General features: G+C 60.8%; 1 protein-coding gene and 1 long non-coding RNA gene across 2 annotated transcripts in view; one reads left to right on the top strand and one right to left on the bottom strand.

The window, feature by feature from the left end:
- Positions 1 to 725: 725 nt before the first annotated feature.
- LOC125910839 (uncharacterized) lies at positions 726 to 2,437 on the bottom strand. Its single transcript, XR_007454190.1, has 2 exons — positions 1,546 to 2,437; positions 726 to 1,272 (listed from the first exon to the last, which is right to left on the bottom strand). It is a non-coding gene; the product is annotated as an uncharacterized LOC125910839 (long non-coding RNA).
- A 4,178-nt stretch (positions 2,438 to 6,615) lies between these two features.
- FAH (fumarylacetoacetate hydrolase) overlaps positions 6,616 to 23,996 on the top strand; it is a 20,912-nt gene continuing 3,531 nt past the window's right edge. The window contains exons 1-11 of the mRNA XM_049614356.1: positions 6,616 to 6,801; positions 9,425 to 9,535; positions 10,381 to 10,502; positions 10,961 to 11,010; positions 13,295 to 13,385; positions 15,022 to 15,119; positions 15,215 to 15,267; positions 17,490 to 17,589; positions 18,266 to 18,396; positions 19,863 to 19,938; positions 21,824 to 21,870. Of these exons, the coding sequence (XP_049470313.1) occupies positions 6,721 to 6,801; positions 9,425 to 9,535; positions 10,381 to 10,502; positions 10,961 to 11,010; positions 13,295 to 13,385; positions 15,022 to 15,119; positions 15,215 to 15,267; positions 17,490 to 17,589; positions 18,266 to 18,396; positions 19,863 to 19,938; positions 21,824 to 21,870 (960 nt within the window). The 5' untranslated portion in view covers positions 6,616 to 6,720. The remainder of the gene's footprint in view (positions 6,802 to 9,424; positions 9,536 to 10,380; positions 10,503 to 10,960; positions 11,011 to 13,294; positions 13,386 to 15,021; positions 15,120 to 15,214; positions 15,268 to 17,489; positions 17,590 to 18,265; positions 18,397 to 19,862; positions 19,939 to 21,823; positions 21,871 to 23,996) is intronic.

The following is a 23,996-nucleotide window of genomic DNA, read 5'->3' as shown; positions in this document are numbered from 1 at the left end:
AACCTCAAAATCATGCTACACTGAGAAAAAATTGATAGGTTGTACTTCACCAAAGCTAAAAATTGCTCTGCAGAAGACCCCGTTAAGAGAATGAAAAGGCAAGCCACAGATGGGGAAGAAAATATTGGCAGAACACATATCTGATATAGGACTTTTATTCAAAATGTATAAATAACTCTTAAACCTTAACTCTAAGAAACAACCCAATTAAAAGATGGGCAAAATATCCGAAGAGTCGCCTCACCAAAGAAGATCTACCGACGATAAGTAAGCAAATGAAGAGGCGCTCAATGTCCTAAGTCACTGGGGAAATGCACATTGACAGTGAGATACCACCGCGTGCCTACGTACGCAGAGACCAGCCCAAATCAGAACACCACAAATGCTACGGACGGTGTGCAGCAACAGAAACTCTCATTCGTTTCTGCTGGGGATGCAACACGGCACTGACACGTTGAAAGACAGTTTGACAGGGGCACCTGGCTGGCTGGCTCAGTGAATGGAGCATGTGACCCTTGATCTCTCGGGGTTGTGGGTTCGAGCCCCATGCTGAGTGTTGCTAAAAGTAAAATCTTAACAACAACAAAAAAAAGACAGTTGGACAGTTTCTTAAAAGACAGTTTGGGGGTTTCTAAAGAGAGTCTTAACCCTACAAGCCAGCGATTGCACTCCTAGGTTTTTGTCCACATGACTTAAAAAGTGTGTTCACACGAAACCCGTACACGAATGTTTCAGTAGCTTTATTCATAACTGCCCCAAATTGGAAGCAACCCAGATGTCTTTCAGTAGGTGAATGGATCGACACCGTGGGACGACATTCAGCGGTTACAAGAAGTGAGCTGCGAAGGCACAAAGACACAGAGGTACCTTCACTGTAAATTGGGAAGTTGGAAGAAGCCAGTCTAAAAAGACGGCAACCGTATGACCTTCTGGAAAAGACAGAATTACAGCGACAGTACACAGAGTGGTGGTTATGGGTGCGGGTGGAGCACGGGAGGGTGAATCGTGGCAGCACTGATTTGTAGGGCGGTGAACCTCCTCCGTCTGGATGATACCGTAACGGTGGATCAATGACACGGATTTGTCCACACTCACAACCGCACAACACAGAGTGTGGAACCATGACGTAGATCACGGGCTTCGCTTGACGATGATGGGTCAATACTGGTTCAGCGGCTATAACAAATGCAGACGAGTTGGTCGCTCGCTGGTCACGCTTCAGATGCTCCGGTGGCTCCGATGGGATAGCACACATCTAGAACACCTCCATCACTGCGGGACATACCGTTAGACATGGATGGTCTGGCCCAGTGATGGCGTCCCGGGCTGCTCTGGGCTCCTCGGTGCACAAGCAGGAGGAGAGCCCCGAGGAGGCCCGCGCCCCTCAAAAGAGAGCCCAGCCACGCTGCACGTGAGGCTTCGGGACTCCCCTGGCCTGTCGGGCACAGAGGGATGCGGGAGGGGATCCGAGGCCAGGGAGGCAGGTGGCAGAGTGGCAGGAGAGCTCCTGATCCCGAAACCCGAGGGGAGAGAAAGTGGCCTGACCTTGAGGCTTTGGTCCTGGGGACTCGGAGAAGAGGGGCGGGGGTGTTTGCGAGCAGCCCTGTGGACCGAGGGGAGCCGGGCTCGGGGAGAGCTCCGTGTGCCGCAGCGTCTCAGCAGGTCAGCGGGCAGTGCTGGCCCCTCTGCCCACCCTGCCGCCGGTGTCTGTGGGGCTCCCGTCCGGCTTCAGTCCCCAGGGGGCTGCGAGGCACCGTGCCATCACAACAGGGATCCGGTAGAACCCGAGACCCTGCGGCGGCCTGAAGACAGACGGAGACAGAGGAGGGCAGGAAGGAGACTCTTGGGGCGGCACAACCCCCCCCCCACCCCACCCAGCGCCGGCTGGGCTGGGTCACCTGGCTCTGCGCCCGCCCGCCGGGGACCCGAGAGAAGAGGGGGCTGTGATAACGGCTACGCTCTTGGATAGAGCAAGGGCCTCCTCTCCTGAAGGCTCGGGTCCAAAGTTTCTCACCCACCTTGTAGGGAGGACACCTTGCGCTTGGCGCGTGCCTCTACGTTCTGTCCTCAGAGGAGCGTATGTCCTATGCCAACCCGAGTGACATTGTCCCCTCAAAGGAGCTCCCCATCCAAGGCACCTTGGGAACCTGACTCCAGCAATTCAAGGGGCAGTGACATTTGCAGGGTGGGTGGAAGGACCCGGATGGGACTCCTGCGTGCTGCGGGGACGCCCCCCCGCCCGGTGTCATCCCGGTAGGGGCAGCGTCCGCCTCCTGCCCATCGGGGAGCCGGCAGCCGCACCAGATTCAAGCCCCTTCCCGCTGCTCTCGCAAACCACATGGGGGAGAGGCCTCCTGTGTGCGGAGGCCGGCGGGGTGGCCTCGCCTCCGAGGGAGGCCCCGAGTTTGGCGCCACAGAGGCTCACGCGGGCCCTGGCCGCGGAGGGGCTGAAGCTGGCGTCCACACCCTCCGGCCCGGGGTCCCCCTCCGACAGCGGTGCTGGAGAAGGGAAACGGCGTGCCAGCACGGGAACCGCCTCGGCCACTCAGATGGTGGCGAAGGAACCTCTCTGGCCACGCGGAGAAGCGCTCCGGGGCAACATACAGGGAAAGAGGGAAGACTTGGCTTCTGTTTGAAGCTCACAAAGATGGAAAAGGGACGGACGTGCACATGGCACGAGCAAACCGCAAGGGCGTGTGAGGACTGGGGCGGCGGTCCCTCCTCCCGATTCTTGTCTGTGGTCCTCGGAACGTCCGTCCGTGCTCATCAGCACGCCTCCTCCTCGAGAGGGAGAGAGGAAAGAAAATACAGGGAATCTGCAAGTTACTTCGAATGGTTTCTTCCGAACGGAGAGCGGCTTTGGCCTCTGGAGGTGCGAGACAGAATTAGTGGGTTGGCGAGTCTATTTTAAAACAGGAAACCTTCACCCCCCTCACGGCTCTCATGCCTTCGCCCCTTCCCACACACACCTCTGCCCCACGCCCTTCCCCCAAAGGTCTGGGGTTTTCTCTTCTCATGGCTCTACTGTGTAGGCCTCCATCAGCCCGTGTGTGCGCGCGTGCGCGCGTGTGTGTGTGTGTGCGTGGTGTCTGGAGAGAAGGTGCTGAGCTGCCAGGGCCCCCCCAGGCCCGGCAGGTGTGGGGCTCGTCGGGTATCGAATCGCCTTCCGCGGACGCTTTACAGTGAGCAGTGACTTCCGTGTTACGGAGCACCGATTCTGAGCCCGCCGTTGGGCTGGGTGTGGACGGGGCCGCGCACAGCACGACAGTCCGGTCCTGCGGACAGAGCTCAGGGCCAGCCCAGGCACGCGGCGCCCTGCCCTGCAGCCCCAGCACCCCGGAACCGGCCAGGGCCCAGAACCCAGCTGGAACTGTCCCCTCCTTTCCCCTCCCTGGAACCTACCTGGGGGTGACAGCCAGGAGGCCGGGCAAGGCCGAGCCCCTGACACCTTGGGGCCTCGTCTGCTTCGGACCCTCCTGTCCCGGGATCCCCTCCCTCCGAGAGCAGGACAGCCTCCCTGGCTCTGTGCTCACTGCGCCATTCTCCAGGGAGCCCCGAGGACGCCTTGTGACATCACCCCCGCTGCTGACTCACAGCCCCTCTCAGCTGTGTCCCTTGAGTGGTTACAGTAGACACTGCCTGAATCCGCCCTAACACACTCTGCCTTCCGCCTTCCTCTTCTGTTCCCCTCCCTCCCCCTCCCCTCCCTCTTCCTTCTCCTCTTCCTCCCCACTCCCTTCCCCTCCCCCTCCTCTCCCCCTCCTCCTCCTCCCCCACCCGCTCCTCCTCTTTGCTTCCATCAGTCACTCACGGTTTTAATACTCTGTCCTAACTGCACGTTATTTGGTCCACACTTTACCACAGACCTTGTTGAAAAGGCAGAGCTGTCTCAGAGGCGATGACCCGGCAGGGGGGCCGGGAGGATGCGACGCGGGACTGGCTGTGGACAGACACGGGCTTTGAACCATGAAGATCACTGAGGCTGATCCAGGGAAGAGCACAGACCAGAGGAGAAGCTGGCCGAGACCCTGCAGGCAGAGGGGTCATGACTTATTTACAGGCCTTTCTGCTTGTTTGTCATTATTATTCATTAAAAAATGTTTTGCAGGGACACTTAGGTGGCTCATTCGGTTAGGCATCTATGCTTGGTTTCGGCTCAGGTCATGATCTCAGGGCTCGTGAGTTCTAGCCCCATGTTGGGCTCTATGCTGACAGCACGGAGCCTGTTTGGGATTCTCTCTTGTTCTCTCTTTCTTTCTGCCTCTCTCTGTGTCTCTCTCAAAATAAAGAAAAATAAAAACTTTAAAAAATGTTTTTGAAAGAAAAGGGCTATTTTTACAAACCTTGGGATGAATCTACAACTTTTTTTTAACGTTTATCTATTATCAAGAGACAGAGATAGAGCATGAGCATGGGAGGGGTAGAGAGAGAGAGGGAGACACAGAATCGGAAACAGGCTCCAGGCTCCGAGCCATCAGCCCAGAGCCTGACGCGGGGCTCGAACTCACGGACCGCGAGATCGTGACCTGGCTGAAGTCGGACGCTTAACCGACTGCGCCACCCAGGCGCCCCTCTGAAATGAATTTTTAATTGTAGCTGACATACCGCACTAGTTTCGGACGCACAACATAGTGACTCAACACCCCATATAAATACATTGTGAAGTGCTCACCAAGGTAAGTGGCATCGCCATCTGTCACCGTATGAAGTTACTCCAATATTATTGGCTATGTTCCGCGTGGTGTACTTTCTCATCCCGGTGACTTCTTCACTGTGTAACTGGAAGTTTTTACCTCTTCGTCCCCTCCTCTCTCTATGTGATCTCATCTCCCATCTCACGCCCCTCTCGGGCCACGGGTTTGTGCTCTGTGTTTATGAGTCTGCTTCTGTTTGGTTTGTTAGACTTTTTAGATGCCACGCACGTGAAATCATACGGCGTTTGTCTGTCTCTGTCTGACTCACTTCGCTTAGCGTAATGCCCTCTAGGTCCCTCCGTGTGCTCGTAAAGGGCAGGATCTCGTTCTTTTGTATGGCTGATATTGCACATTGTGTGTGTGTGGGTGTGTGTGCGCACCACGTCTTTATCCATTCATCTGTGGATGGACACTTGGATCGGTTCTGCATCTTGGCTCTTGTAAATAATGCCGTAAACATAGGGGTGCGTGTGCCTTTTTCGTATTAATTCATTAGCTTTCCACTCTAATGTAAGAATTCCAAAGCAAATCAACCCAAAGTCTGTGTCTCCGGTATTGGTTTCTGTATTGATAAGTGTTGCACAGCCTATACTTTCATAAGTTTAACTTTTTTTAAAGTTCATTTATTTTTGAGAGAGCGTGCACAGGTGCTCGTGCACAAGTGGGGGAGGGGCAGAGAGAGGGAGACCCAGAATTCCAAGCAGGTTCCGGCCCCTCCCCCAATCATGTCCTGAGCTGAACTCAGTCCCTCAACCCACTGAGCCACAGGTTTCTAAGAAATTTGCATCTATATTATAAACTTATTTTTAATCAGTGATGACCGCTTTTATAGTTGTGTTCCCTCCTTTTTTGTTTGTCTCCTTCATAAAGGGAAGCAGAACTCAGAAACCGAGGAGTGCTGACGTTCCGGCTGGGTGGGAAAATACCGGGTTGATCACCACGTGTGTGCCAGGCATCCCCTGACTGCCATGGAAATGTCGGAAGAGGCATGATTCTTACCCCTGTTTTGCAGATGAGCCAACTGAGGCCAGAGCTGAACCTGCTGCAGGCTGAACAGAGCCAGAGGCGGGCCTCAAGTCTCCCTGCACTCAGCTGTGCGCTGCCCCCTGCACCGGAGGGGTCCCGGTGCACCCCCACTCCGTCCCCCTCTCTGCGCGCTCTCTCCAGCGCGTGCGCGCGGGGGTCCCTGTGCGCCGGGCACGAGCGCGCACGGGCCCTCACCCCGCAGAGCCCTGCACGGGCAGGGGCGGCGGGCGTCCACGCGGCCGTGGCAGACGAGTCTGAGTAACTTGCCCGAGGTCAGACGGCTGGTCACGGCGTCTGAAGGTCGGAACGTGAAGTGTGCAGGTGAGCTGCGCTCTTAGACGTAGTTCTCGTCGTTGTGAGTCTTGGGGAGGCGCGCCTGACCCTGTGGCCCACAGGGTGGACGTGTCACCGCCGACGGGTCACAGGGCTCTGGCCGGACTCCCCGAGCCCGCGGGCCCTCCGGGGGGGTCCGTGGGGGGGGGACGTAGGGCTGGGGTCTCTAGGCAGGGACCCAAGTCTCCGGGGCGGGGCTCTGCGGAGGGGCGGGGCTGGGGAGGGCGGGAGCCGGGGCAGGGGCGGAGGGGCGGAAGAGCGCGCTGCGGGTCCCTCCCCGCGGCTTCTCCCTGACCTCTCGGGCTGGGGGCAGGGGGCAGGGGGCAGGGGGCGGAGCCTGGGTGGGGGTAGGGCTGAGGGCGGAGCCAGGAGCGGGGCCGGGGGTGGAGCAACGGGGGCGGAACTGGGGGGTGGTGTGGGGGTGGGGCCGCGGAGCTGAGCCTCACACGGTGCGGGAGGGGGCGGAGCCGCGGAGGCGGAGGCGGGGTGGAACGATGGGGGCGGAGCGTCGGGGGCGAGCCTCGGAGGGGTGGGGGTGGAGCCAGGGGTGGGGCCGCGGGGGCGGAGCCAGGGACGGAGCCCTGGGGTCTGGCGCTGAGCCTCGAGGGGCGCGATCCGGCCTGACCCAGCCGAGTGCAGCTCGCCGCCTTGCTCCCTGCTGGCCAGCATGTCCTTCGTTCCTGTGGCCGAGGATTCTGACTTCCCCATCCAAAACCTGCCCTACGGCGTCTTTTCCACCCCAGACAACGTGAGCTGCTGCACTTGGCTTCCGGGCGGGGGCCGGAGGGTGCCTACTCCGCCGGGACCCGCGCGCCAAGCCCCCGCCACCAGTGGCCGGCAGCGCCGACCGGGCGGGACGCCGGCCAGTCGTCCCCTTCCGGACGCGCTCCGCGGAGCCCTCCCCCTCCCCGGGGTCACTGGGGCCCGCGGTTCCCCTGCTGAGCGCGCCCCGCGGAGGCTCCCGGGTCACTGGTGTAGGAGAAGTGAGATAGAGGCGGGGGGGTGGGGGGAGGCTTTTGGGCTGTCTCTTGAGGAGCAGTGGTGCCGAGGGTATGTGGGTCCGAACCCCACTTTCTAGATGTGCGCGTTGTTGGACCTGGCGGCCGCGGTTTCTGCAGATTTGTGTGAGGATTAAATGCGAATTGAAACAGAACATACGACTGTCGTTCCCAGGCGGGCAGATCAAGTTCGATTGTTGTTACCCAGGGGTCATCCTGCTTCCTCCAGAGTTCCTGGGGTTTGTTTCCTGCCCCCAGGGCACCGCGTTAGGGCCCTAGCTCCCCCCGCAGGTTAACCGGGCGCTAGAGGGTGAGCTGGCCCGCGGCCTTTGGGATCTGGGATGTTGGGGGACTTTGCCTCCAGCTGGAAGTATTTGGGCTGTGGGGTGGCCTCGCTGGCATTCCCCGGCTGGTCAGAAGAAGACTTTTGGAGACAGGAGCTTTCGCTTAGTAAGTGTAGTCTGACCGGCAGAAAGAAATCTTTGAAAACTGGGCGTGCATCAGCAAATATTTAAGGTCCCTGGGTGGGGGAAAGCAGGTTCCCTTGGATTTATTCATGGTATTTGTGGCTCGCATTTCCACTCCCAACCTTAAAGGTCAGCTCCTGATTCGCTCTGTAAACCGTAGACCCCGAGTCTGCTTGCCCCCACCAGTGTTCAAGAAATAATTGCAAAATGCAGCCACTGGCGGTCCTCCCCTTCCCCCACAGCTGATCTTTGACCCCCAGGGGCCGCCCTCCTGTGGCCCTGCCTGCAGCAGGCCAGTCCTCAAGAGCCAGTGTGGTTTCACAAGGGCCAGGCCTGACTAAATGTGGCAAGAACACAAAGTTAACACTTGGTTCCCTGGAGGGAGCCGAATACGGGTGAGGCAGGTTAAACCTTGACCCGTGTTAGCCAGCCACGCTCTGCTCTCCGCACAGAGCTGACACTTTGCCCTCCACATGCACCCTTGCCTTTCCTGGGAGTACAGAACAGTTAGAGACACTTGCCAGAGGCAGGACAGGTGCTTTGACTTGCCTTCCCGGAGAGCTCTAGAATTCATGTCCCTTGAACCCCAGGCCCTTGCTGCTGGCACATTAGAATGTGCAGGGACAGCCCCTAAGGAGGCCCGGGAGACAAAGCCCCTTCCCATGGCCCTCTGGAAAGAGCACTGCCCCTCTGGCATTCTAGAAGGTTCAGGGCGTTCGAGTGAGAACAGGCCTGGTCTGAAGCCATCTCTGCCCACGTTGCACATTCCAGGGGTCGTGCCGGCCTTGCCAGGCTGGGGTGATTGCCAAGGCACACGCCAGCGTCCAGCTCTTCGAGATTTGGGCCGAAGAGCAGTGAATTAATCCAGTCATGTTTTGTTTGTTCTTATATTCGGTAAATGCTTCAGAACCCCAACTCCGGGCCAGATGCTGAGCTGGGGGTTGGGCATCAAAGGCACACCAGACACCTCCCATGGCAAGGTGCTTGTGGATTGGTGAAACGGAAGAGGCTCTCTCTGTGAAGACAGGGATGGTGGCTTCTGGGATGTGGGCACCCAAGTAGTCCAGAGCCGATGGCCAGGTTGTTCAAGTCCCTGCAGTCCGGCTGTGCCTCTGCTCTCTCCAGCCACACCGGCTACTTTTTGGTCTCTGGAACATTCTAAGAGCATTTTTCTGCCTCAGGACCTTAGCACGTATTGTTTCTTCTGTCTCACCCGAGGAGCCCCCTGCTGCCCTCCAGCCACACCTATTATGTCACTGATCTCTATGCCGCCTTTGCTTCTGGACAGCTGGCACCAGTCCCACCTCTGTCCCCCATGCTTTGACAGCCTTAGTGTCCTGCTGGTGTGGAGTAGAGGCTTCATAAATGTTTTCACCTGAATGAATCCCTGTCTGAGCCATAACGGGGCTCGTCATCCAAGCCCCTGGGCCTCAGCCCTGCGCACGGGGCGCTCTCTGCTCTGCTGCGCAACGAAGATCCCCGAGGGCAGGTTGAGGTTAATCCTGGGGGATAACCCAGCTGCCGGGTGAGGTGGTGAGTCCTCCTCACTAGAGGCATTTACCCAGTGCCTGAGGAACTTAGCTGGAGACTTGGTCGCGATGAGGGACTTGGACTAGGCCGCCTGCTCCTTCCCCACTCCCAGGGTGTTTGATTTATGTCCCATTCAGTGAACAGGATGCTTTCCTTGTCCTGTAAGGAGAGAGGATTCCAGATGCTGCCTGGGCAGAGATCTCGGGGCAACCTCAGTCCCCTGGGACACGGAGGGGGTTGGGTGCCGTGCTAGGATCCAGTCCTCTGTCCCATCCGGAGGGGGACCCACGGGCTCTTAACCAGACAGATTTTTCGGGTAAAGCAGTGTGTCTGGCCGAGGCTTTCCCTGGCGCTGACCATGCCGTCTCCCTCCCAGCCGAGACCGAGGATCGGCGTGGCCATTGGCGACCAGATCCTGGACCTCAGCGTCATTAAGCACCTCTTCACCGGGCCTGTCCTCTCCAAACACCAGGATGTCTTTGATCAGGTAGGACGCTGGGACACGGCTTGTCCGGGATCTCAGGGCATTTGTGAAAACGCCACCAGGAGAATCTCTTTCCCTTCCGTTTCGGGGAAGAGATCGTGCCTTCGGAGGCGCCGGGGACGGCTCTGGTCAGCACCTCGGTGCAGAGAGTGCTGGGTCCGCGGCGCTGGGCCTGTCGCGGGCGTCTCTGGGCTGGGGCTCCCGGTAACCGTGTGAGCCTCTGCCTGTCCGCGGCCGGTGCTGACCCTGTGGGTCTGGAGACGTCGCCAGGGAGGAACGGACGGCTGGAATGGACAGATGCCTTCCGTGCGGCCCCCGGAGTGCACGTACCCGTGGGATGGACGTGACTTTACGTCCCTGTAGGCGGTCCGGGCCCTGATGTGCACCCCCCGTTCTGGGTCAGGAAGGAGGGTGGTGTGTGTTGAGCGTGTGCTCCGCCCACAGCCCCCGTCCAGTCCTCACGACGGCCCAGCGCACGGAACCGGATCCCCATTGGATGGGTGGGGGTCTCCTCTGCGTGAGGCACGATTCTCCCTCGTCACCTGGCTACGGCATCCCAGCCCTTAGGTTGCACGGTGCCTCCCTGGCTGAGAAACCCCCTCAGGACGCGGGTGGACTGTTCCCACAGGCGGTCCTGACCGGGCAGCCCCCCCAGATAGCAGCTCCCAGGCTTTGTGGCCCGTGTGCAAACCCGCGGGGGCATGACGCCCTGTCGGGGGAGGTGACGCTCGCCCCGGCTGGAAGGGCCGCTGGCAGAGCTGAGAACAAGGCCCCGGGCCTGAGGATGCTGGAGGTGGCCGTGGGCCCCGGCTGTCCCCGTGTGACCTCCTCTCTCTGCTCTGGCATAGCCGGCTCTCAATAGCTTCATGGGCCTCGGCCAGGCCGCCTGGAGGGAGGCGAGAGAGTCCTTGCGGAATCTGCTGTCCACCAGCTGTGCCAGGCTCCGAGACGACACGGACCTTCGGAGACGGTGAGGGACACTCGGACACTGGCGGGTGGGGAGGAGGGGACGGTGTGGCGGCCGGGGCCGTTCTGAGGCAGCCTCCCCCAGCCCCTGCCTGGGCTGCGGGTCAGGGTGGCAGGGCTCTGGGCCGACCGGGATGACCCCTGTGTCCGGACTAGAGGGTCCCGGCCAGCTCGGGAGCTGCCCCCTCCCTCACTCAGCCATCCCCCCTCAGCACCTTCCGTGGCCTTGTCTGTCTGCCTCCCAGAGAAGGGGTAATTTAGTCCGTTTTATGGAGGGGAAAATGGGAGCCGTGAGGAGGCCCCTTGGCTTTGGAGCGGACGGCCTGCCCAGCGTGGCCCCGGGCCAGCCCGGGGGTTGCTCGCTGGAGACTGTGAGCAGGGTTCCAGGGCTGGTTTGGGCGGCCAGAGCAGGGACCCCCTCCGTGCTTACCTGGCCCTGAAGCCCCCGGTTGTGTACTGCAGGGCGTTCACGGCCCAAGCTTCTGCTGCGATGCACCTGCCAGCCGCCATAGGTGAGTGGGGTCCCCGCACCCGGAGCAGCTCTGTGGCCCACGGTGGCTGGCTGGTGCCCTGGCCGCTGCTGCGTGGTGGGGGAGGGGTCACGGACGCAGGTCGGTCTGGAGGCCGGAGCCCTGGCTGGGTGGGCGCCGGCTGCTGGCCTTTACAGTTGCCCACAGGCTCCCTCCCCGGCACATCACCCCGTCCGTCCCTGAGGCTGTGGAAAGTGATCCCACCTCACCTGTGAGTCCAGGGCCCTGGAGCGCGCCAGTTTGAGCCCCTGGCAGGGAGTGTGGCCGCAGAGCGCCCCAGTTTCAATCAGACAGCAGGAGTGGGGCAGACTCTCTCAGCTGAATCACAGGGAGGTCTCCACCCTCGCCTCCCAGCCCCGGGCGGCCGGCCTGCCGGGATTGCCTGGGCATCTGTGTGCCCGGAGGCTTCCGGAACACCGCGTCTACCTCGATTGTTTCTGTGGCTTCCGGAAGCCTTCCTGGTGGAGAACGACCTTCCAAAAGACAGACGCACAGTGGGTCGGGACTCACCCCCTCCCCCGGGGGGTCGAGGGTTCAAAACAGCTGAAGTGTGCAGGGCACAGAGCTCAGGTCAGAGTCCACGTGTGGGGAGAACCCCCCCCACCTGCTCAGCCACGGCTCTGGGACCGGGTCCCACCTCCTTCCTGCCGCTGCTCTATCCTTTCCCTGGGCTCTTGCTCTGAGCAGCTTATCAGAGGCATGATGCACACACAGGGTACACACCCCCCTCCCCCCGCCCCGGCCCCGTAAGGTCGCGGTCTGGAGGGTTCAGTCCACGTGTGCCCTGGCGCAGCCCCCTCCCCCTCCGTCCAGTCTGCAGTCCGTCCGTCTCCAGTCTTTCCTACAGGTTCCGTGGGGATGCAGTCGCACCGCACGCAAGCCCTGTGTGTGCGCTGCGACCGGCATTTCCTCCCCCTGTTTCTGCTGTGCTTGCCCTGGTGTTTGTTTGCTTGTTTATTTATTTATTTTTACACTTAGTCATTTTTTGAGAGACATAGAGAAACAGCACAAGTGGGGGAGGGGCAGAGAGAGAGAGAGGGAGACACAGAATCCGAAGCCGCTCCAGGCTCCGAGCCGTCAGCACAGAGCCCGACGCGGGGCTTGAACTCACGAACCGCGAGATCACGACCCGAGCCAGAGTCGGACGCTCAACCGACCGAGCCCCCAGGCACCCCCGGCATCCCAACGATTTGTAACTGTCCAGTTGAGAACCGCGTGGCCCCCGAAACTCGCTGCAGGAGCCTCTGGGGGGGGCCCCCGTCACGACCCGGCTGACACCTCCCTTTCCAGCCCCTTTTAAGTGATCGTGATACAGACTTACGCAGACGTGCTGAAAACAAACACACAAGAGGCAGAGACTATAAAATTAGTGTTTTTAATTGGTGGTGTGGGCTCTGCGCTGGGCTCCTCCCAGGGAGGTGGGGTCTTACTGCAAAATGCAACGCTGTATTCTAAAGTAAATGCAGACGCGATTTCCTCCTCCCCTCTCCCCTCCTCCTCCCCTCCTCCTTCTCCCTCCCCTCCTCCTCCTTCCTCCCCCTCCTACTTCCCTCTCCTATCTCCTCCTCTCCCTCATCACCCTTCCCCCTCCGCCTCCTCCCCTCCCTCTCCCTCCTCCCTCCCCCTCCTCCCTCCCCTCCTCCCTCCCCCTCCTCCCTCCCCCTCCTCCCTCCCCCTCCTCCCTCCTCCTCCCTCCCCCTCCTCCCTCCCCCTCTTCCCTCCCCCTCCTCCCTCCTCCTCCCTCCCCCCTCCCCCGTCATCTCCCTTCCCCCTCCCCCACCTCCCCTTCCTCCTCCATCGCCATCTCCTCCCTCCTCCCTTCCCTGTGCTCCTCCTCCTCTTCTGCCTCATTCTTCCTCCTCCTTTTCTTCCTCCAGAGGAGGGAGTGATCCCCCAGGGGAGAGTGGGGGGAGGGGCCTCAAAATGTTGCCGGGATTCGGACACAGACCAGGGGAGGGGAGAGGCTGTGCAAGCAGCAGGCCCAGGTCAAGCGAAGGCCAGTGAGCGGAGTCCTGGGCTGGGGGCGGTGACACTGGAAGTCTGTCCCCCTTCACCGGAGGGGTGTCCGTTGTCTGCGCCCGACGGTCTTGGCTCCTTGTTCCTTATTTGTTTCTCCGAGGGCAGTTCTGGAAACAAATTGAGGATGAGGCTTGGATGTGCCCTGACTGAGCTGCTGGGGAGCACCCACGGGGCGGGGACGCGGGAGAGGCCCCTCCCTGTCCCGGGCATCTGGCCACCACGGGTGCCCACTGTGTCTCCCCTGCAGGTGACTACACGGACTTCTACTCCTCCCGCCAGCACGCCACCAACGTGGGGATCATGTTCCGGGGCGGCGAGAACGCGCTCATGCCAAACTGGTACGTCGGGCCCGAGTGCGAGAAGCGCGTTCTCCCCGGAGCTAACGAGCCCCTCTCGGGGCGGAGAGACGGGGGGGGCCCCGCCGCGCCTGTGGATCAGAAGTCAGTGCCCCAGGCCCCTTGGTGTGGGGAGCACAGATGGGAGTTCTGTCCCCCAGTGTGTGAGGTCCTTCCGTGCTTCTTGGCCAGTGCTGGTTCTGTGGGCACACTCGAGGCCTGGCCTCTGCACCCGGGACCCCGCCGCGTGGGAGTGTCTCTCGTGTGGTCGGCCCACGGCGAGAGTCACACAGGTGCTCGCGGGATCCCCGAGGCTCTGACGGCCAGCCCGAGGGCACGGGAGGGAGCACGGGCTCGGAGAAGCCCTGAGGGGACCAGCGGGGCTCCAACCCCCCAGGTCAAGGCCACGCCCCACAGGGAACCCAGAGCTGAGATCCTTGCCCCTTTGTTCTGTGCTGTCCTCCGGAGGTGGCGGTGACTGAGGACACAGTGGCAGGCACGCACCCTGGGTCAGCAGGCAGGGAGGGCAATGTGTGTCAGAATCAAGGTGAGGAAGGAAGAAGGAAAGAGACAGCAGGTTAACGACCCAGAGAGGTTAAGCAGCAAGGCCAGGGTCGCGGAGCAAGGCGGTGAGTCTGGGACTGCAGGTGTGCAGGGAGGGGAGACTCCGGCGGGAGCCGCGGGCCACTGCCGCCGCAGGGGAGAGCAGACGGGCCTGTCGAAGTGTGGCGCGAGGGGGCCCCGGGCCTCCTGTTGCCGCATGTGCGTGTCCTTCGTTACACAGGATGCGCGTACGTCTTGTGATCGGCCCAGGCCCCAGCCCTGACCCCCTTCTCTCGGGGCAGCACGCTGCTCTGTCTTCCATAGTCTTTCATAGACATTCCTGCACTCCCCCCGCCGGCTTTTCCGGGCGGTCACTGCTCTTTCATTAATTTGGAAGAGTGTTTCACGTTTAATAGAAATTAGCCCTTCGCCGTGTCGTGCGCTGTGTTCTCTCCGGACGTGGCGTCTTTCTCCTGTGCTTTGTCAGTACAGCACTTCGACATTTTTATAAAGCCAAACACGTGTATTGTTTTTATAAAATTTTTATTTTGGAGAGCGTGCATGCGTGTGAGAGCAGAGAGGGGCAGAGAGAGAGAGACAGAGGGAGAGAACCGTAAGTAGGCTCCACACTCAGAGTGGAGCCCGATGTGGGGCTTGATCCCATGACCCTGGGACCCGGGCTTGAGCTGAAATCAAGAGTTGGACGCTTAACCGACTGAGCCCCCCGGGAGCCCTGTTTCCTCCCATGTTAATGCTGAGCGGTGTTCGTGGTACGGACACTTAGTTCCTTTTGAGTTTTGTTTGTTTTTTAAGCTTATTTATTCTGAGACCGAGAGTGAGCAGGGGAGGGGCAGAGGGAGAGGGAGAGAGAGAGAATCCCAAGCAGGCTCCCTGCTGTCAGCACAGAGCCCATTTCGCGGCCTGGACTCAGGAACCGTGAGATCATGACCTGAGCCGAAACCAGGCGTCAGATGCCGAACCCACCGAGCCAGCCAGGCGCCCCGCGGCTTTCGACTGCTTTTTGTTTTTAGCTTGCAAACTGTAGAAGTGTCCTTGACCGCGTGTCGCGGTAACCTCCTTCCGCCGTCTTCCGCAGGCTGCACTTGCCAGTGGGTTACCACGGCCGTGCTTCCTCCGTCGTGGTATCAGGCACGCCGATCCGAAGGCCCACGGGGCAGATGAGACCCGACGACGGTAAGTGACCCTCACGGGTCCCCGCTCTGTGTCCCCACACGGCGGGTCCCGTGGCCCAGCACGTACAACAGCCCCTCTCTTCTGGTGTCTTGCAGCTAAGCCCCCCGTCTTTGGCCCCTGCAAGCTCCTGGATATGGAGCTGGAGATGGTGAGTGGGGTGCTTCCCGGGCGCGGCCTGTGCCCGGCGTTGGGGCGGGAGTGCTCCCGGGGAGGGCCCTCCACCCTCCACAAGCTCTGTGTCTGCGAACTCTCCTACTTTCTAAAAGCGAACCGGTAACTTCCAGACCAGTACTCGCGGGGCCCGCGGGGGTCACTTGGGACCCACGCGGAGCGGGAAGGAGTTCGAGGCCCCATGGTGTGTTCCCTGCGGGGGCTGGACGGGGCCACGCTCTGCCTTCTGCTCAGCTCCTGCTGTATGCGGGTGGCGTTCTCACCACGTAAGGCCACGCTGTTTTGCGTCTTTGTGCTTTTTTGGGGTGCTTTCGCTGTTTAAAACCCCCCTCGGGTGCAGTGCTCGCGTCAGTGAGCACAGAGACAGCATGTGCGGGCGCTCAGCGCTCGTGTTAGTGAGTCAGCGGGAGACGTTCGACGGGGTGACCTCACACAGAAACACACGCAAGGCGAGGTGAGATGCGGACCGGTTGCTGTGAGTGCGACCGGAGGCCCGGCATTTTCCACGGGAGCGGTGGGTCTGCACCTGCTCACGCAGTGTGAGTGTGGACTTCGCGGGTGTGATCACTGCACGGGGCACCTGGAGGCTCAGGCCGCCGAGCATCAGACTCGGCTTCGGCCCAGGTCGTGATCTCTCGGGTGGGGAGATTGAGCCCCGCAGCGGGCCCTGTGCTGACTGTGTGGGGCCTGCTTGGGATGCTCTCTCCCCCTCTCTGCCTCTCCCCTGCTTTCTCTCTCTCTCTCTCTCTCTCTCAATAAATAAACAAATCTAAAACAGAAATTAATACAAAAAGAATATAAACCCTATGCGTAGCAGGAATCAACTACACCTCTCAGCTCCCCTGAGGTTGTGCCCGGGCCCGTGTGATCTCAGAACTGGGGTGACTTCAGGGCTGCACGTTTTTTTTTTACCTTAAACTCTTTATCTTGAGGTAATTGTAGAGTGACGTGTGGTTGTGAGCCGTTATACAGGGAGACCCCGACCCCCTGCACCCGCTGTCCCCCGCGTGGCCATCCCACAGCATCACCCCCAGGACACGGACACTGACTCCGGGTTCCCTCGCGCTGCAGGGCTGTGCGTTTGACAGGGATGAGGAACTCGGAAGTCCCCGAGGTGAGGGGACAGGCAGGAGATGCCAGGCTGGAGGAGGACTCTGGCTGCAGGGCAGTGTGTTAGGCCACCGGGTCGTGGAGCCAGGCCCCGCCCCCTTCCCCCCCCCCCCCCGTGATGGGGGTGCACGAGCAGATGGCGGGGGCTCCCCATGGTGGTTTTAGGTGAGGCCTCTGGGAGGGCTGAGTGTCTCCTCATGGCAGGTGGAGGAGAAAGGGTTGGGGGCCCCCTGGTAAGGTGGGGGCAGGCTGGAGCCCCCCATCTCTCTAGTCCTGCTCTGCGATTTCTTGGGGTTCCGTCCACAGGAAGGAATGTGTGTCCGCTTGCAAAGAGCCCCCAGTCCCAGCAAGGCCTTCCCAGCCAGCCCTCTGCCTCCTGCAAGGGGGCGCCACGTGGACCCCAAGAGGGGGTCTGCCGGCCTGAGGCACCGGCACAGGGCCCCCTGCAGGCAGATGGGCCCCGTGTGGGGGGTAGACCCCAGGCGGACGAGAGGAAAGGAACCAGTGTGTGGAAAGACGGTCGGGGGTGGGGGTGGGGGGCACAGATTTCCTCCACTCGATGGGGATCAGGTTCTATACAAATTGGTGCCCTTGGTTTTTTTTTTTTTTTTTTCCTAAATCTTGATAAAAGACGTTGCAACGTTTAGACACACAGAACAAATAAAGCCGTGGCTCAGGTTTTACGAATGGCGTAGCTGATTCCGTGTGCTTTTGACGGCTGTTCCCCCGTCTCGGTATCCAGCTGGTTCCTGCACACGTTCTTGGTGATGCTGTTCTCTGGTGGGGGGGGGCATGGGTGGGGGCATGAGCCCATCTGGCTCTCTCCTTGGCTGCATTATGGAGGCAGGTTTTGGGCTTTTCTTGACATGAGTGCCCACCCAGAAGTGTCTCTTCCGCAGTCTCACACAGCTGTCAGATCGCAGCACGTGGGGTGTGTGCAGGGGTGCTGAGGGAGGGGCGGGGCAGGGCGGGCCCGGAGGCCTCTGTCTCTGTTCCAGCACCGGTGGGTTTGTGGAAATACCTGACCTTTGCCTCCAGGCAAGTGAGGGGCAGCAGGGGGCCGATGCTAACCACCTTCTTTCTTCGCAGGCTTTCTTCGTAGGCCCCGGGAACAACTTGGGAGAGCCGATCCCCATCTCCAGGGCCCACGAGCACATTTTCGGGATGGTCCTCATGAACGACTGGAGCGGTAATCACGGGGGTGGGCGTCCCGAGGCCGGGCCCCCTGCGAGCACTCTGCTCTGGGGAGCACTCCGCCCTGGGTGAAGACTAGATGTCAGGGAGGCGGTCACCGGGCCTGATGGTTCCCGGGTCTGGTGCAGGTCGGGGGCGGGGGGGGGGGGGGGGGTGTGTGTGGCCTGGGTTCCACGCAGACTTTTCAGCTCTGAGCCCTTGGGCAGGTACCTCCCCCCTCTGATCGTTTTCTTGTGAGTTCAGTAGGAACAAGGCTGACCTCTTGGCTAACCCTTGTGAGCACTTATGGGCCGGGCCCCGTGCCGAATCCCTGCAGGGTGCTGGTGACACGGTTATTCCCATGCCGCGGGCGAGGAGGTCGGGCTGAGATTTTGAACCGAAGCAGCCCAGCATCCAGCCGCTCTCAGCCCCTGGGCTGTGTGCCAGAGACCCCAGAAGCATCTGCCTCCCACGTGGATGACGAGTTTCTAGCCCCTTCGGGGTGGGGGGACGGTCCACCTGCCCTTGGGTCAGCCTGCCTCTTGCTGTGACTCGGCACAGTGACCTGGGCACCGAATGCTGCTGTCCCCGGCCGTGGGCAGCCTGGCTGGGGCCCGTGCACCGCGGAGGAGGGAAGCTCACCGTGAGGCCCCGGCAGCCTCTGTGAGCCCGGCTCGGCCCTTCTCTCACAGCTCGAGACATCCAGAAGTGGGAGTACGTCCCCCTTGGGCCGTTCCTGGGGAAGAGTTTCGGCACGACCATCTCTCCGTGGGTGGTGCCCATGGACGCCCTCCTGCCCTTTGCCGTGCCCAACCCGGAGCAGGTGAGCTCATCTCTGCAGCGGCTCCAGAGCCAGGCCCCTCCACCCGAGGCCACGGGCGCACCTGGCATCGAGACCCGGAGGGAAGCTCTGTGCCCCCAGCCTGCCCACGTGTGACCTCAGGCAGACCGGGCACCGCTCCTTCTGCCTGTGCTTTCCCTGCGCCCCACACAGTTCTTGTGTGGCCTTCAGAATCCTCTGGGGCGGGGGGACCGGCCAGCTGGCAGAAGAAGGGGTCCTGGCCGGGGCCACCACCTCGCACAACTCCCCGGGTCGCAGAGTTCTGTTCTGTGGGACGGCGCCCCCTGGAGCCCCCCTGATGGGATGCAGCCTGGAGCCCGGCAACAGGGGGCTCACTTCGCAGGCCCCCACCCCACCTCCGCCAGCAGCCTGCAGGAACGCCCTGTGACCTCTCCAGCGGCCCCTACTCTTACCCAGGGCTCTCCCCCCACCGACTCCCATGTCTCCCCAAGGCCTGCGATGCTCAGATGCACACGGCCCTTTGCCGTTCCCCCATCACTGACCCCCGGCCTCCCCCTGCTGGGGCTCTCGCACCCACCCTGTCCCCCACCCCCCACCCCCCACGCTCACTGTGGGGGTCTGCTGTGCTAAAAGCAAGCTTGGGGTCTTCCCCGTGAGCAGATTCCTCGTGATGGGGATTCGCCCCATCCGTCATTTTTCCTCTCTGAGACTGGCTCTCCCCACCTGGGTGAGCCCCCGACGCCTGCCCCCTTCCCTGGCGGGACCCCCTGACTGCCCGCCAGGCCACACCCCTCCCGTGCCTCCCAGTCACGTGAGATCTCGGGCTCCCCCTGCGCAAACACCTTTGCAGGGTCTTCATAACTCTGGCTACTCCCGCCTGCTGTTTCTTGGATGTTTTCCTGTAAAGCAGCTCCCCTTTTTAAACTCAAATGTATTTAGACAAGACAGGGGTAGTGTTTTTGTTTTAGATTTTTGTTTTTTTCTCTATGTCCTACTGGTGTCACCAGCCACCAAGCTCATCATAAAAAAAAAAACACATACCATTAAAATCATCCCAGATTATCTCGTGTGTCGCACTTCAGGAAAACACCGTGCTGGGCTGATGTGCGGACTCGTGGCCTGGCCCTCGGCGGCCTCCACCGGCGTCCTGCACCGACGGGGCGCCCCTCTCGGCCGCTGCTGCCCCAGCCTCCCCGCTGGCCTTGTCTTGTTCCCCATCTCTGGCCCCCGCACACACCCCCACCCCCTGCTCCACTCCCTGGCTTTCTGGGGCATCCCTGATCTGACCCCTGCACCTTTGACCTGCGGATGTTCCCCCCTCGGCTGCGTTTCCCAGAGCCCGGCACATGTGACCACCAGTCCCTGCCGTCCAGGGACAGTCCTACGTCAGACCCCTTGTGCCTGGGGAGCTGGTCTGCTGGGGGCCCCGCCTGGGCCAGCGTGGCCCCTCAACCAGCAGCCCTCTGTGCTCTGCTCTGCCCTCACAGGACCCCAAGCCCCTGCCGTATCTCCGCCACGACCGGCCCTACACGTTCGACATCAACCTGTCTGTCACCCTGAAAGGTACTGTCGTGCGCTCAGAGACTGTGTCCAGGTGGGCTCCTGGACTCCGGGGGGCAGAGGGTGGCTGGTGAGAGGGTGTCTCCCACTGCAGCCTTAGAGCCCCATGGGGGTCTTGCAAAGGAAAGGGGGAAGGGACACCTCGCACGCAAAGCATGCCACACTGGGCCCATAGGACATTGGTGACATATTGCTGAGCTCTCGACTGTTAGGGCCAGAAAGCACGGGGTCTGGGACCTGCCTCCGCTGTCTGAATCCCCTCTCCAGCACCGCCCCCCCACCCCAGCCAGGGTCACCCCAGCCTCCACTCACACACCACTGGTGACCCCTCCCTCGTGCCTGTCGGGAAGCCTGGCTCTGCTCCCTGAGACCACACACCCTGTCCCCTGCACCCTACCCCGGGTCAGCCCCGAGAGCCTTGCAGACGGCCCGGGGACCACGGCCCACAACCCCCGGTGGCTCTACGGCTCAGCTCCGAAGGCCAGTAGAGCATTAGTGTAAAGAGCCTGGCCCTGCAGACCGTGGCTGGGGTCCACTCCACACCGCTTAGCTGTAGGACTCTGGGCAAGGAGCTGAACCCGTCTGGGCCTCAGTCTGTCATCCGTAAAATGGGACAGTGATGGCATTGACTGGACCGCGTGGTCGCGAGGGTAAAGGACGTGGCGTCGTGCAAAGGTTTAGAACAGAGCCGGTACCAAGGAAGAGGCCGGTGTCACCTCCATTCCTGATGGGGGACCTTGGAGGCCCCCAAGGGGAGGGTTTGCCCAGGGACCGACACAGACCCCTGGCCGCGCCCTTCCTGGATCGCTCTCCTCCTCTAAACCTATGTACACGCGCCGGGCCCTGCTGTCCGGCCAGCTCCAGCGTCAGCCCTGATAGAGGTGCTTTCCGGCAGCAGGCTGTGTCCTGCAGGAGGGGACGGCACTGTCACCCACAGGAGCAGGACGCTCCCCAGAGGGAGGAGTTGTAGGAAGGGCTCGTGGCTGCCGTAGCATCCACTGCAAAACCGCACCAGCCAGTCCCGCTCTTCCGTGGTAGACTTTGGGAAACTGAGGCTCAGAGAGGAAACTGAGGCTCAGAGAGGAAAGGCACTTAGGGGCTGATGGCAAGGCTGAGAGGAAAACCCAGGGCTGTCGGTCCCGGGCTGGTCTCCTACCCACGGACCCTCTCTGGGGCCCGTTTCTGTCTTCCCTTCATCTGTCCAGAAACATCCAGGGGACAGCCCGGTTGGGGGAGGGGACGGGGTTATCAAGAAGGCGGTGTCGGGAGATGTAGAAAGACCTAGAAGGGGAGGACTGAGCACAGGGACGGTTTCCCAGGCCCCCTCCCCCCTGCAGTCCCGAAGGTGCCGTCGTGACGGTCCCTGTCGGGATCTGCGGGACGCGTGTGGGCGGGAGCGGGCGTGGGGGCCCTGACCTGCTGTGTGTAGCCGCGGGCGGGAAGCCAGGGCCCGGGCCTCGGACGGAGTAAAGAGCTTCTCGTTGCAAACCCCGTCGAGGAACCGAGCAGCAAAGCCCGGCGCCTTGCATGCAGGAGGTGTTTAATAACTGCTGGAGAAGTAGGTCGTCGAGCAGCACCCTGCCCGTCCCTGGAGGAGTCCTCCGGGGACAGACGGCCCCGCTGTCCACAGGGCCCCAGGGGGCGTGGCACACAGGTTTCAACACGTGTACCGCCTCCGGCTGATGGCATCTGTGCGGGTGTCGTGGCTCTGATGGCCGCCAGCTCACTGCTTCCCCGGCTCTGTGGTGAAATCGTGGCCGACAATGGCAGGCGTAGGCCACAGAACAATCTACCTTACAAATGCCCCCCTCCCAGTTACACATTCCCCCCCCCCCCCCCCCAATTAATGGAGCGAGGGCCCTCCGTCAGTGCTACTTGTTTCCAACAGGAGAAGGAATGAGCCAGGCAGCCACCATATGCAGGTCCAACTTTAAGGTAAGCCTTGAAACCGGGGGGGGGGAGGGGGGGGGCGGCGGGGGTGCTGCTTCCTGGACCTTCGGGAAAGAGGGCCGTCCTGCCGGCAGGAACAGGAGGATTGCGTCCGTCCTGGGATGCGGTCGTGGCGCAGTGCGTGGGCCTGTTTCTAAAGAGGCCGCAGAGACCACCCCCCACCAGATGCCTGCATAGATGGGACCAGTGATGTTCTCGGGGGACGGCAGATGTTCCCACGAGGTCTAGCCTCTGGCTTCTTCGGTCCTGCCGGGGGCGGATGGATCCAAGTCACTTTTTTTTTCTTCTTTTCAAGTAAACTTCTAATTGAAGCCCAACACACAGGGAGGAAAATGCAGACTCTAAGTGCACAGCTCAGTTAGCTTCACCAAGTCAGCATCCCCGTGCGCCTGCACCCAGACTGGAATGGCAGCGTCTCAGCTGCCCCCTGCTGTCCCCTCCTGTCACATCGTCGCCACCCCCCTACCCCCACCAGGGTGATCTCTCTTCTGACTTCTGTTGCCGTACGTCAAGTTGGTCTGTTTTTTATAGAAACGGAATCATACAATGTGTGTTCTCCTCTCTCAGGCTTCTCTAACGTGGCAGGTGTCTGGTTGTTTAAGTGGTGGTTCGTTATCTCATTTCGTAAAATGTTCTACTCTTGACAGACGTGTGGGTTGTTTCCGTTCGGGGCCAGTACAGAGCTACTGTGAACATTCTAGAACATTCTGGTCCGCGGGACGTGTGGGTTGTTTTCGTTCGGGGCCAGTACAGAGCTACTGCGAACATTCTAGAGCATTCTGGTCCACGGGACGTGTGGGTTGTTTCTGTTCGGGGCTAGGACAGAGCTACGGTGAACATTCTAGAACATTCTGATCCGCGGGACGTGTGGGTTGTTTCCGTTCAGGGCCAGGACAGAGCTACTGCGAACATTCTAGAACATTCTGATCCGCAGGACGTGTGGGTTGTTTCCGTTCGGGGCCAGGACAGAGCTAGTGCGAACATTCTAGAACATTCTGGTCCGCAGGACGTGTGGGTTGTTTCCGTTCGGGGCCAGGACAGAGCTAGTGCGAACATTCTAGAACATTCTGGTTCGCGGGACGTGTGGGTTGTTTCTGTTCGGGGCTAGTACAGAGCTACGGTGAACATTCTAGGCCACATCTCTTGGTGCACACACGGGCACTTTTCAGTTGGGTGTGTATCCAGAAATACACTTCCTGGGTCACAGAGCACGTGTATCTGTACACTCAGCCTAGAAGCTCTTCGAGACAGTTCCCCAGAGCGCTTGTGCCAGTCCCTGCTCACGCTAGCAGCAGGTAAGCATTTTGGCTGCTCGGCCGCTCCCCGCTGGCCGACAGGTGCTGCCGTGTGCCTTTTCCTGTAGTCAGTGAGGGTGCAGGGGTCAGTTTGCATCTCCCTGATGGGTAGTGTGGCTGGGCACCTTTTCTGGTGTTTGCTGAACACTTGCACATCTGAATCAACGTATTCCCGTCTGCTCTAGTGTTCTTTTGAATTGGACATTGTCATGGGTGCCTTAGGCTGAGAAAAGATCAGGGGGCCTTCTTGGGGGGACTCCTGGGTTCGAGCCCACTTCTAAGTTTTCCTTCGCCAGGAGTGTCAGGTCTGAGAAGCTGTGGACTTGCACTGCGTCTGAGCACCTTGGTGGCCACGTGGTTCCCCCCGTCCCCCCCGTCCCCAGCGGAGCCCCCCCACCCCGGTGCTCCTTTGTTCCCGGGCTCTCCCTGACATCCTGTTCGAATCATTCTGCTCCATTGCCCATGTCTGCTTCGGGGCCCAGGGGGGCGGGGAGGTGGGGGGCAGTGCAAGCAAGGCCTGCTCAGGAGAAGCCTCTGCTGTGATGAGGTCCTAAACCCTGCCAACTCAGGACTCAGGGGTATTTGCAGGGCAGCATGTAATTGAGGACAGATGAGCAGGTTGCAGACTGAGGGTGTGAGTGGGGAGAAGGTCTGCCTTCTTGGGGACGTGTGAAGGAGCAGAGGAGCCAAAGCTGTAGCCAGTGCTCAGCTGGGGTGGAGGGGCCCTGGGTGGCTCAGCTGGGGTGGGGGGGAAACCTGGGTGGCTCAGCTGGGGTGGGGGGGGAAACCTGGGTGGCTCAGCTGGGGTGGGGGGGG

Source organism: Panthera uncia (assembly GCF_023721935.1).
Source record: "Panthera uncia isolate 11264 chromosome B3 unlocalized genomic scaffold, Puncia_PCG_1.0 HiC_scaffold_2, whole genome shotgun sequence".
NCBI classification, from domain to species: Eukaryota; Metazoa; Chordata; class Mammalia; order Carnivora; family Felidae; genus Panthera; species Panthera uncia.
This window is presented reverse-complemented; position numbering and strand designations above follow the sequence as displayed.